Source organism: Paramormyrops kingsleyae, chromosome 1 (assembly GCF_048594095.1).
Source record: "Paramormyrops kingsleyae isolate MSU_618 chromosome 1, PKINGS_0.4, whole genome shotgun sequence".
Taxonomy (NCBI): Eukaryota; Metazoa; Chordata; class Actinopteri; order Osteoglossiformes; family Mormyridae; genus Paramormyrops; species Paramormyrops kingsleyae.
The window spans coordinates 15,857,634-15,871,298 of NC_132797.1; the positions used below are offsets into that span (position 1 = coordinate 15,857,634).

At 38.8% G+C, this 13,665-nt stretch overlaps 2 protein-coding genes and 1 long non-coding RNA gene across 5 annotated transcripts in view; 2 read left to right on the top strand and 1 right to left on the bottom strand.

The window, feature by feature from the left end:
- Positions 1-66: 66 nt before the first annotated feature.
- Positions 67-1,794, top strand: il22 (interleukin 22). The gene is made up of 5 exons (XM_072710419.1): positions 67-800; positions 948-1,016; positions 1,102-1,245; positions 1,489-1,548; positions 1,660-1,794. The coding sequence occupies exons 1-5, from the start codon at positions 645-647 to the stop codon at positions 1,732-1,734; spliced, it is 504 nt and encodes a 167-aa protein (XP_072566520.1). The 5' UTR covers positions 67-644; the 3' UTR covers positions 1,735-1,794.
- LOC111851325 (uncharacterized) overlaps positions 1,599-13,665 on the bottom strand; it is a 55,118-nt gene continuing 43,051 nt past the window's right edge. For 2 of the 3 annotated variants that reach the window (XR_011989763.1, XR_011989765.1), the window contains exons 3-5: positions 3,484-3,711; positions 2,768-2,851; positions 1,599-2,533 (exon numbers count right to left, since the gene is read on the bottom strand). This is a non-coding gene — a long non-coding RNA (uncharacterized lncRNA). Of the gene's footprint in view, positions 2,534-2,676; positions 2,852-3,483; positions 3,712-13,665 lie in introns of all 3 variants that reach the window. The other variant, XR_011989764.1, reaches the window with a different exon arrangement.
- il26 (interleukin 26) lies at positions 10,825-13,335 on the top strand. Its single transcript, XM_023826111.2, has 5 exons — positions 10,825-10,983; positions 11,081-11,134; positions 11,287-11,427; positions 11,670-11,744; positions 12,350-13,335. The coding sequence occupies exons 1-5, from the start codon at positions 10,825-10,827 to the stop codon at positions 12,455-12,457; spliced, it is 537 nt and encodes a 178-aa protein (XP_023681879.1). The 3' UTR covers positions 12,458-13,335.

A 13,665-nucleotide genomic window follows, 5' to 3' on the forward strand; every position in this document is an offset into this window, starting at 1 on the left:
TGTGTTTCATCCTTAAAACAACAATTCCAGAGGTATGTGGAACTTCCCGTTTGTGAATTTCCCCAAGTATAAATACATAATACCCTAGTAAAAATAATTTAATTGCTAAGTTTAACATAACAATTATTATACCTTCACAAATATTCCATGTAAATTACTACCTTACAATCCATTTCAATAAATTAGCATTTCAGATTTAATTTCAAATGCAAACAAGCTAAGGAGAAGTTATTGATACATAATCTGTCATTATTCTGCAGTACAAGCTATTTTGATAAACCCTCTTTGTTTCGACCGTAATTTTTGACATGAAAAAGAAATGTATTTCTTGGCGTGATCACGGTATTCTGTTCAATCTATTAAATATTTAAATAATTGAAACCTAACTCCAAACCACTTTTACTTTACCAAGAAGCGCTTCAGCGCAACTTCAGTGAGATGACTTCAAAAGGATGTATGACGTTGAGATCTGGGCCAGGTTTGGAGAATATAAATAGGTTCACGGACAGGTGAAGGTTATAAGGAAAAATTCAAGGCAGCAGTACAGTTCTTACTGACTACAATCACCGATTGCATTTTTAACACTGAAAAGGCTTTAAGCTACCTTGTAAGAAATACAATAATTTTGTTCCACGAACATCTGAATGATGAAGTACATAGTGGTTCTTGCAGTGATGCTCTTGGCCGGCAGGAGCGATTCCGCTCCTAGTCATCCGCGAGGCAAACAGAAAAGCGAGCATCGCAGCCCCCCTCTGGATAACCACAGCACCTTCCAGCGCGTATCGGAGATCGCGAAAACCGTAAGTAAACTTACTTAAGCTCATTTCAGGTTTGTGGCATTTATAAGCGCAATCATTAATTCAGATTCCCGAACTTAGATTCTGCAAATCAGCTACGCATAATGAATTTTACAACAAGCATAATGAGTTTTAGTATTATTTCAACAGGCGCAAGAGATGGATGATGACCATGAAACACGACTGATTCAGTCCGAAAAGCATTACCGAAATGAAACGGTATGTATTTAAGTATTTTAAAATGTCATGTTACCGTAAATAGGTGCATTTTTATTCCCATATAACTTTTATGTATCTTTTCCAGGATTTGTTCGTTTGCTGCCTGCATGCCAACATCCTCGACTTCTACCTTGGGAATGTGCTCAATACAGAGGAGAAATTCCCAGACTTGGCCACCGTGAAAACCGACTTGGACAGGATCAGCAGGGATCTGACAGTAAAAGGCTGTGTAAGTGCTGCCGATACCTGCATTCGTCCCCAATGCGCGATGCGCTCAGATTAATAATTCCCTTCAAATGAAACAGAAGCTTCCAGCGCTAGACACGATTTCGGTTCGCATCTGCAGCTGCAAACGGCAACCTTGATACAAGTATTAGATTGCCACAGATCAAGATAATACACTTTCAGTGGTTTTGAAGATATACTGATTGTGAAAACTCACGTTGCTTATTTCCTTTCGTCCCAATTTCAGTCTATTAAGCATGTGAATGACCATGGACACAGCAATAAGTTCAAGGAGAGTTTCCACAAGGTAGGCTAATTCCTCGAATTGGTCATTATTGTAACATAAAGGCAATTCAGAACGATGCTCTTCATTTATTAGAAACAAAAACATATCTAATTTAATTTACTTTTTTTTCAGATGGGGAAAAGGGCGCAGACGAAAGCGATGGGGGAAATTGATATTCTTTTCGACTTCCTAGCCAAGTTCTGCTGAGAAGACACGCACTGTATCTCACGAATTGATCAGTTACCCAGGATGCTTTTGTTGTACGTTCAGCTTAGTTGGTTGCAATAATTGATTTCGTATTTATGGCTTTTTATGTGATATTAATTTATTGATTTATTGTTGACGCATGTATTTGTCTATATATATATATATGTTTTAGCCTAGGCGATCGAGATGCATTATGGTAATATAAGAAAGGTATGTTACCTTTATTGTATAAGGTACACAGTTTGTAACCACAATTGTGGTAATTATATATTTAAAGTATATTTTTCAAACTTTTTCTAATATATAAGTTCAAACCTGGGTGTGTTTATATAATTTCTATAGAAAGGCCTATCCGTGAATATGAATTGCGATAACGTTATAACAAAGTAATATAATTAAAAGTGATACATTTTGAATAAGTTCGGCCTATGAGGTATGTGCATGCCTGTACTGTATTTGTATTCAGTTTCAACAGCTCAATAGGATGATTTCCTAAATAAAGCTAAATTGCCACCCAACCTGCAGTAGCACAGCGTTTTAAAATGATGCGTAGCTTCACAAATGTTTCTTTTTTATAATACTTTTAAAATTTGTATTATTAATAAATATCGAAACGGAATGCAGTCGCTAGCCTATCAGTTCTGTGTGTTTTATAGTTTAAAAAGTATTTTTGTTGACATTTCTTCTGACAAATGGGGTCGTCGTTTTGCTTCACACTATAACAGTCACAGTGTGTGTGTGGCCCTTGACTGCTGTGTGCCAGCGAGTAGGCAGGTTTTCTGCTCTGAAGTGGTTACATCTGTGAAAAATAGAAAGCCGGTGTTATTTTATACAGTAAACCGTAAAATATTTAGCAGTTGTATAGCATTAGAGTCTACTTATGGGCATTTAATTACTTTGATATGCAAGATTAGTATACAAAGGTAAGATCCTATAACAAACCTCAAAAGGCGTTTGTGGATTTGTGCAGTATAAAAAGAAAAATCGATCAAATTAGGTGTTTTCCACTTCTGCATTAGAACGGCTGCCTCACCAGTAGGTTCCAGGAAGTGCGCGTCTGCCGATAACGGCAACGCCAACGCAGCGTCATTCAGGGGGGCGCTGCTTCTGTACGCACCTTTGGAAATTAGTGGGGGGCACAAACGCTGCGTCTTAATTCCCCCGCACTGCCTTGGACTGGTGTTAGTCATATTTTACCAGCGTGCAACGCACTTTCACAATAAAGTTAACAGGAGGCTGAACTATAGTCCCCAAATATTTATGTCTAAGCTTCACGTACCGTATCAGCGGAGTTTTTAATGATTATTTTCACGTCCCATGAAAGCTACAAATGAAGACTTTATTTTTTCCCCATTAATTTTTAAAACTCTCCATTCTGAATAAGTTTTTCTGATTTTTTTTCCAAGAGTCTATTTTTTTGGCTGTTAGCACGTTAATAGTAGCTATATTTGCGATTATTCATGGGACTTGGAGATAAAACTTTTAATGATCTCACAGGCCAGTCAAAACAGCCCGGACTTGTCTAAACAATAGGACTCAGGCTTTAAAGTAAAAGAAAAAAACAATCAAAGTTTATGTAATGTAACTCTTGATAACAGAATCAGTTTACCTAATCTTTTTTTCTAATCGTAGAACACTTAAGTCACAATGGTTTAATAACCCCAAACCAGACTTGCCGTTGAGGATGATTATGCTTTTAATCAGCCTACAGGTTCCATCACATAATCCTGGGTGAAAGTTGACATTTACCTTTATTCCTTAAAGCAGTATACAATTCAGTGAGCGGAATCAGCTAGTCGCTAGAGCAGTTTGGGTTGAGGGTCTTGCTCAGGGGCCAGACAGTGATATCACATTTTGTGCCCTGGGATTCCAACCAGCAACCTTCTGAGCATGGGCACTGGATTGTGACCCAGTGAACCCCACGTAGCCCCTTCATTGGGGACTCCCCAATATTCAAGTAGCCGTGCCTGGATGGCTCTGAAAAAAAGAAAGAAAAAAAACTTGGTGTCATCGAGACTGAAAATCTAGTTTTTGCCAGAAACTGCATATAGCGAGGATCCGGTCTTGCTAATACCCCTTAAACAGCATCCCTAATCATTGATTCTATACAACATAAATGACTACAGCCCAGTGTTGGTCTAGACCAGGCTTGCCCAACCCTGCACCTGGAGATGATCCACCATGCGGAGTTAAGGTGCAGCCCTAATTTAACATACCTGATACAGATGATCAGGCCCTTCAGTAATATCTCAGCATTAAAGCCAGCTTAGCTTCAAGATACTGTAGCTGACTTTAGATTTGGGGATGGACAGTAGGGACAAATCCCTACCGATACTGTGGGAGTACCAGGGGATTCGGGGCTGATTTGGTCCCCACCAATATTGAAATCAAACATACATCCATGCAATATGCACCTAAACTTCGACATTCATTAATGTGCTGGAACGGGCCTGCAAGTCAGCCATAGCCTCAGCACTGATGCCTACAGTCACATCTTCAAAGGTAACATTTTCTTGCAACCTCCTTTCATTGCTGCCCACAGCCTCCTCTAAACACTGGGTTGATCAAAAAGATCCCAGTCACAATAAGAACTGAAAGAAAAATTACTCATAAAGATTGATCTGTTCGTACAATACATAGGCCTACAACTCCATCTCATGGCAAATAAGTGCTAACACTTTGTGTAACACTTAAAATCACACTCTTGCTTTTCTCTATTCCGTGTGACTTATTATAATGTGTGTAATAAACTATGATTATCTTGAAATATTTTGATCATCCTCAGCGTATTAACTAATTACTTTCCAAGACTCATGACATTAGTAAAAGAAAAGGTTTACGATTCCGTACCATAACCACTTTGTGTGCGATGCCAGAGGTTTTACATGTCAGTCCACTGGTAACTTATAAAGGGTGCATCAACAATTGTAAACTATTACAAATGTTCCATGTTGAAAATCTGTTTAAAAAGACAAAGTTATTTTAGAACTACAATTACATCACCCTACAGGTATGTATATAGTACTATTTTATGAGCAAAAATGGACCTATGTATCAAGTGCACATAATCCTTCAATCTGGGAATTTTCTTCTTACAACAGTAGGGCAGATCCCCTCTTTTAAGACTCTTTCAGCAGAGGAGGGATTTTTAGGAAGATGGGATTGGTCCATCTCGAGACGAGAGCAAACATGGAATTTACACCGTCTTGAAAAACCCATGCAGGAAGTATGGCTGTATTTTGATATATGATCCTTGACAAGTGAGGTGAGTACTTCCTGGTAGTGAGACGCATAGCATAATGACTGTGAGCCGAGGATAGTTCATTGTGATGAAATCTTTAAACGTTGTCATTGGTAATTCCAGAACTATGTGTGCACGGGCATGGGGTTTTAGGAAACACCAAAACATTTGAAAGAAAGTTCTTTGCACATAATAGAGACACTTGAATGATCCCAGCCGTCTAACTACTGTATTTGATCCTATGCTGGAAAAACCCATGAGGAAGCAGACAGATGCATTCTGCTAGGGGAAACAAAAACAAGTTCAGGCCATACACTTAGTGAGAATCAGAACAGTCTGGTTATCTTATCTATGACGTCTTAAGAATGACAAATATTAGCTCCTCCACAGCTCTATGTCTGTTCTGTATTATCTGCTTTACTTGTGCATTGCTTTGGGCCAACACCTCTGACAAATAAATAAATGCCAATGGGCAACATTTAATTTTGTGTTTATATAATTTCACTTCGGCAATGCTTGTGCAGGAATATATGCGATGCGAAGGAGATGTGCACCTCGTCGCTTTGTCGTGCACCATGTGTAGCATAATACAACCTTCTCACAAAAGCCTGTCGGGTGTTGGAAAGAGCAAAAAGAAGCTGTAGGGCATCTAACCTAGAGGTGATGTATGGCCCCGTGGGTTAGGCCTCCATACATGTGATCAGAAGGTCACTGGTTTGAATGCCATCTTCTACAGAATAGTCACATGCCCACTGGGTCCTTGAGCAAGGGCCTCACCCACCCCTCCCTCAAAAAAATGCTCCAAGGACAAATGACTGCAACTCCAGCTCTCAGCCCAAGCTTTGCTCTCGACTACATATATGTGTATATCTTAAAGAAAAGCAAGATGGGACACAAATGCAAAAAACAAGATAGGATATGTGAAAACCAAACCGTTCCGATAAACAGACAACTTTTCTGCATTACAACTTTCTCCATCACAGGGTTGATACAATAAATTAAACGTGGATTTTTCAGGAATTTTGGGAAAGCCACAGACGACTCATGAAGATGAGCAGACAACACACAAAAAGTTTAGTAACTCATAAATGCATAAAATATACATAGAGTGCTGGTTTGGAGGATACCAAACAGCAGCCTCTTATGTGATATCTCACAGTGATCTCGCAGTGATCTTCATATCTCGCATTTCTCATGTCTTTTCGCTTCACTTGCCAAGGAAACCAAAAAAATTTCACCTGGTTTTTCCAGATTGTGGGGGGCTTGCACCTCTAACCCCCACAATGCGGAAGGGTTTGCAAAAATGCAAATAAAGAATCATTGCATTTCCATACCCCATATCAGAGACTTACTTAAAGATGTGGCTTAAATTAGTCTCATATTGGATAGACTGAGTTATGGAGCTTAGTTGTTTTTCAGTTGTTGAGTTAAATACAACTGGAATACATTCTTGACCTTGAAATCCTTGTAAAAGAGATAATTTCAATGTTCCTAAATAAAGAGACACAGAAATCTATGCAATCAAATGAGGAATTTAATCATTAATAGTCTGAGTATTATCCATCCATCCATCTTATACTAGCTCATCCTGATCACAGGAGTTAATGTAAAATCCTTAACAAAATGTCACCATGGGTACATTCTGCTGACAGGGGGGGGGGGGGCTCCCCTTGACAGGTTGGTAGACTCTGGGCTGGGGAAAACACATCCATGCCCCCCCCCCCATCCGTGCTCAAGAGGCTTCAGCAGGTTCTACAATGATGCTGGTGCAGAGACTCTCACATCACAGGGTGAAATCAAGCCACATGACCTTATAGAAAGCCTACAGTAGGGCAAATGGCTAACACTTGTTTCTGGAGCGCTGAGTCATTCCTAACTGCCATGCTCAAGGTCACTTCCCCTGAGTTTCTCATCATAGTCTTTCAATCCTTTCCATGTATGCAGTGCAAGCAATTAAGTATGTTGTAGCCTACATTCATGCTTTCCTTTCATATAAGAGAAAACACAAGTCTGCAAAAAAGAATCTCTGGTTATTATCAGAGTCTTGCTTTGGTCAATATGAAACTAGATTTTTTATTGAGTGGTTATTTCCATTTGCACATTCCTACCTTGTGTGATGCTACCACGAGAAACAAAAACCGCAGTGAATGGCTTTCTTATTGAAGTACAGAACCAAAGCTTGTGGGATTATGTCTCAAGGACATCTTGCATCTTATGCTACAGTACTTACATTGAACCGGCTCAGTAACTATAGGCTATACATTTGACGTCGTAATATATATTTTTAACACACTGAATAAATCACGAATGAATCTGCACATTGCATAAATCTGCCACAAGAGTTTGAGTCTAGACTGCATCTTTGATAAAAACTGTAAAGCAGCTCATCAAGGTAGATGATTTACAAATCACAGGCCTTATCTGCCAGTATCACTGACCCTAGATGCAAGTAATGAATGAAAATTGATTCATACCAAGTAATATTAAGAAAACTACTTCGAATTGAAATATTGTTACAAATCTTTTCTTTTCAAAAAATGCAGTCTGTAATAAGACCACCTTAATGCCCTGATGTGAGAAATTCAAGATTCAAAAATATTATTTGTCACATTCATGAATGTAGTGGTACACCAACAGTGAAATAAAATTGCCATGGCTCCAGACTGAGAAACCAAGAGAGTAGAAGTATAAGAAAATGAAATAATGTAAGTTAACATGCATCCATCCATCCATCTTCCAGCAGCTTATGCTTGTCAGGGTCACAGGAGTTAATAAAACACAATCAAGGGTGTAGAAAGTTTGGGTCCTGACGAAGTGTCACCTTGGTCTGCCCAAAAGTATAATGTATCATTGATCTGTTCACTATCAGAACTGAGGAGACCACTTTTATTTGGTTGTCGTTTGAATGCAGCCTCTATAATGCCATCTTTAAGGTTTACCATGATTTTAACAAGTAATAACTTCCCTTTTATCCAGGTGAGGGCTGCATAAAAAAACTTCATAAATAAAAATAACTTCAAGTCACTCTTTCTTCTTAATGAAAACTAATTTTACAATTGAACCTCATGTCTGCGAAGAGATGCATTCTAGTGTATTACAGACAACCCATCAAATAATGCAAGAATATCCTTAGTTTTTCAGACATTGACTGTGTATTTCACATTATAAACTGTCCATCAGGAAAAAGAAAAAATAAAACACATAAAATGATATCAAGTAAAATGTAAGTAAATAAAATGCATTATATACTATGCTGGAGACACATCATAAATTACATTTAGGAAGAAACAGGTAAATAATTCATAGCATGAATTATTAAGAGGATGGGGTATTTATGGCAATATGAAATGTAATCATTTGTACTGCCTGCTATATGAGTTTGTGTCATATCTCTTTTCTCAAGTAATTTACCAGACTACATTTATAGGAATTGCGAGCATGAGGAAAAGCTGAAATAGTTATAGATGGAAAACCCAAAGCCTGGCTTGTAAATTGTTTGAAAACTATCCTTGACACTTACTCAAAATATCAGAAGCATTTCCTACTCCATTCTTACCCATAACAAAGTAGTAATTGTACTTCTCTGGGTGCTATGTTTGTTCAGCCAGCAGTACTGATGCCTCACACCACTGAGGTTCTCTCGAAAGTCCTCTGGTTTCCTCCATCAACCCAATGATGCTCTCAATTTAACGTAACTTAATCAGCAACCCTCACTGAATAAGTGCACTCTCGGAAAAAAGGGTACCAATTTGTACCTTTGCTTGAAACTGATGCTGTACCCTCAAGGATCTGCCAATTCTTCTCTTAGCTGTAGGTAATTGCACCATTTAAGTTACAGAAAAGGACTCTGATACATTTTTGTGCCATTAGAAGTTCATTACAGTTGTTTGTGCCTTGGGTATGTACCTCATAGTCCTTTTCTGTACCTTAAAAGGTAAGGGTACAATTAGAAGACCCTTGAGGGTACAGCCCCAGTGACAAGCAAAGGTACAAATTGGTATCCTTTTTTCCGAGAGTATGGTCAGTGAGAAATGTCTGATTATTTTCCACAAAACTCCACCACTGTATCTCATAATGATCGCCGTGACGACATTCTGAAGAGCAAACTGTTGATTCTGTGCAGTGTGCAGAATAGTAACTGTGACTCTGACGCACATAGTACTTTCGTGACTATATTTATGTGAAATGATCACATGATCACAAATACATACGGTTAGAACGACTGAAGAATAGGAGTGCAATATTCGTGAACTAACTGGGTCAGAACAAGTGTCATGTTGAATCATTTGAAATAGTGCCCTGGTTACCTATAGCATGCATATGCAAACTGAGACCTTCACCTCACTTCCGCAGGATTAGAAAGTCAGCCCCAGGCACATTTCTGAGCATTTTCCCTAAACTAAGCAGTGCGTGGCTCAGTGGGCTGTGCCTCTGATCGGAAGTGTGTCAGTTCAGACCCGGCCTCGGCTCGTCCTTGGGCCTTTGAGCAATGCCCTTAACCCCCCCTGCTCCCTGTGTCACGGATCCGGGCGGCTCGGGTGCGAGAACGAGGCATAGTGCACAAAAAGGGTGGACGACCCACTGGCGGCTCCGAGAACAAAAAATGGGGTTTATTAAATAAAACAGAAAACACTACAAACACAACAAAACCGAAAGGACCACGAGGGTCACAAACTAAAGGGGATAAATAAAGACTAAATAACAAAAACTGGGCAGGTGAGCAAAATACACACATCACACAAACTTCTCAATACAAATCAAACACAATCAATACAAACCAACACTAGGGAATTAAACAGGTAAAGACACAAGCAGGGGCACAAGGAACAAAACGACCAACTACAAAATCAGACACAAGAACTAGAGAAACTCAAATGAAACACTAGGGAGCAGAGGAGGTGGGATTCAAACACAGGACAGAAGGGCACACAGAGAACCACATGCGCAACACATTGAGCCACATGACCAGACAGGTAACACAGGAGAACAAAGAGTAACATAAAGAACGGGATGACCAGCAAACACCTTCTGGCCAAAAGGGAAGGAACACAGAAGGACCACAACAGGGGCTGACCCTGACGCCCTGGGCACGGCTACAGGTGGGTGCCCTTCGCAACCGAGCTTGTACCTGTAGATGGCAAGATGGGAGGCAAAAAGAGAATCTCCACACGGGGATCTGTAAAATGTAATCATTATTATTAAAACTTATTAAGAGCATAGGTGTCTATTTTTCCAAAAAGGGCTATAATTTCACTAGACAGTCAAATAACATAAGGAAACACCAAGACTTGTCACTAAATTCATTATGGCATATTTAGCAGACCGTATTTATTGATGTGCCCAATATAGCATATACAAAAAACAAGAATAAAACACTTTTAGTATAATACACATATATGTTGTAAAATACATTTACTTTTCGATTAAGTTAAATTCTCAAAATTGACGAGCACTTAATCACAATATTTTTTTATGATCGATGACTGAAAAGTATGCTTCAGTATCCTTGCAATAATTACAAAAATTACCACTATTGAAATCTCGTTTTTAGGACGCATGAACAGTAATGCTCCAATTTAAATGCAAGAGTAGCAGAAAACTGTACAGGCAATCACTTCAGTGCACACCGCAATAGTCAACAGGTGAGACACCGCAAAGTAAAAAAAAAAAAAATGGGGAAAAATCAGTTTACCTAAAAGTTTCGATAAACGTCATTATGGGGGCCGTGATTTCCCTGAGAGAGACCGGGTGTATTTAAAGGGCTGAAATAGTGAGCTGCACTGTACTAAACGCAATCTTCTGTACATCCGACGGCGGGCGCAAAACCGCAAAGACCAGAACTTACGGCGATGCAGACTGTGGTGCTGACGTCAGTGGCTGTGCTCGCGGCGCTGTGCAGTCAGTGCCTCGGGGAATCACCGGGAGTTAAGTGCTTCAAGCACAACGTGTCGGACAAGATGCTTGAACAGCTCTCAACAGCTGTTCATCATGTGAAGAACTCTCTTCCAGTGAGTAAAAAATCAATACCATGGGCTGCTGGAATGTTTGCATGTGATGATTCATTGCATCTTTTCTTGTTTTAATTAAAATTCGCCTTCGTTGCAGAGAGATGACAATAAGCACAAGAAACTTCTACCAAAATTTACAGGTACTTTGCAGGTAAGAACATTTGGACTTTAAAAATTCTTTTAACTTTTATGAATTAATAGACCTATATACTTTAAAGAATGTTTGCAATGGTACATAATGTCTTACGGTTCTCATATACAGAGTTGTAATGTAATTCACCAATCCACTTATTTTCCCTGCAGAAACCAAAGGGATTATCACTTATAAAGGAGATGTTGAACTTTTACTTGAATGACGTGTTCAGCAATGAGTCACTGAACACCAGGGACAATGAGAAAATACAGATTATTCTGTCGAGGATGGTAAACGAAGTTAACCAGTGTGTGAGTATTCATTTTTGTGTTCTGAGGTGTATGTTTTGTAACAATTAATTAGCCTTCATATTATGGTAAAGACACCAGCCAGGACAAATAATTAATGGCAATACAGTCATAAGTAACAGTCGTTAGCAGTGACCACAAAACAATGTACTCACTGTAAATTGAACGAGCACACATTCTAAATTATATTTGAAAATGACTTTGAATATTCAGTCTGATTTATTTTCACGTGTTTTAAACTGCAGCTGAGAATGCATCGCAGTTTCCTCTCCTCAAAAGACCGAGATAAGATTCATCAAATGAAACAAACATTTAATCAGGTAAATAATGGTTTTGTTCATTTTATGCAGTATAATTGCTGTGATGATGGAGCACAGCTCGAAAGGTCGGCATTGCTCAGTCTTACTCTTTACTCTGTCAATAGCCCAGAAACCAGAAGATCCTCACTGAATTCAGTTATGTCTAACATCCCATTAACTGGTGATGGCATAGTCAAATTCTTAAAATGCACTAGTTAATATTTAATGTCCCTTGTAGAAAGAATGTCTCGAATTTCTTGTTAATAAAGGTACTCAAATTTATTTGTTAGCAAAGAATAATGAGTGTATTTTTAGTAAATTTTAAGTGAGTAACGTAAATGTAGATCATGTCAGTTTCCTCAAAAACTTTTAACTGGCAGCGTGTGTGTATGTATACACATACACACACACACACACACACACACACACACACACACACATTAATCATGCATTGTACTTTAAAAATACTTCACTTATTGCATTTATATTGCATTTATAAATGCAGTTCCCAGTAATCAAATGGTAAGTGGTTACTGGGTAGCCTATTAATCATATAAATAGTGCAAATGCAGCCCATGCCAACCATGCCCATGCCAACCAGTCACATCCCTGTTGTTTTTTGGCAGCTTAAGGCAAACGGAATGAAAAAGGCCATAGGAGAGTTTAAGACCGTCCTGGTCTGGATACACATCTACAGGCACCACACAGGAAAGTCCAGAAGGAAAAGGCAGTGAGGACCATCGGTGGCAGTGCGTGGTGCAGGCTGCGACAAACGCCTGCACCATGCAGTCGGTGCTTTGATCGTATCAATAACCTCCATTTGGAAACCAAGGACATCAACCCTCTACAATTCACTTCCTTCCAGACATGGTGCTGAACTGCCAAAATGATTTTCTGTCAAAAGCACAATTTCAGAGTATTTTTCAATTATTTATGAAAATATTTATTGAGACAAATAGATACAAGGGAAACCCTATAAAATGGAAGCTACCTCAACATGACAACGAAACAAGCCAAACACCATCGTCGGTTAAGACACAGCAGAGCCGGATCTTGAGCTGGATTTGGTGATCATCTATCTTCTAAGCGCTTATCATCCTCAGGGACATTGGGGACCTGGAGCTCATGCCAGGCAGCATAAGGCAGAATGCTGGAGTACACGCTGGACAGGAAGCCTCACTGGACAAGTACACCCTCACACACAGAGTTATACTCTATGGACAATTTAGAGATGAAAATTAGACTGTGAGAATACCCACCACAAATCCAGGGAGAACATGCAGACTCCACAAAAACAGAGAAGCAGGATTTGAACCCCCGACATTGGAGGCAACGGCCCAGGCCACAGTCATCATGCTGGCCCTGGGGTACCATCAGTGCTTATCCCAGAGAGCATCATTCACCTCAGGCTCTGTGCTTCCCTGCTGGCTACAGGCTCACTGGATAAGGGGTTATAGAGGAGAAATGGATGGATGGATGGATAAATGGATGGATAGATGCAATAATGTCTGATTATTTAAATATAAAATGGTTTTTAAAAACAAATTTGATATAATTGAAATATGTTAAATGGATTTCTAATATTCATCATCCAGATGTTTCTTGATGTATTATGTAGCAAAAACTATTTTCAAATGAAGTAATTTTTTTCAAAGTATCTTAATATATAGTAATAATTTATTTTTTAATTTCTTTAAGTTTAATATATTAGACTACTGTTGTACTTCATCATTTATTTTTTTAAACATATTTAATCTTATTTATTGGTACCTTTTTAATGTTCCATGAATTAATTCAATACAACTTAATATATTCTAAATTCATATAGAGTTTACGCAGGACGGTAATTGGAGGTTGTTATAACAATAAAAGGTAGCTTTAAATCTGAGATAAAAACTGTTCAAAATTGATTAATAACTTAAGATTTGCCTGATTTGAGATA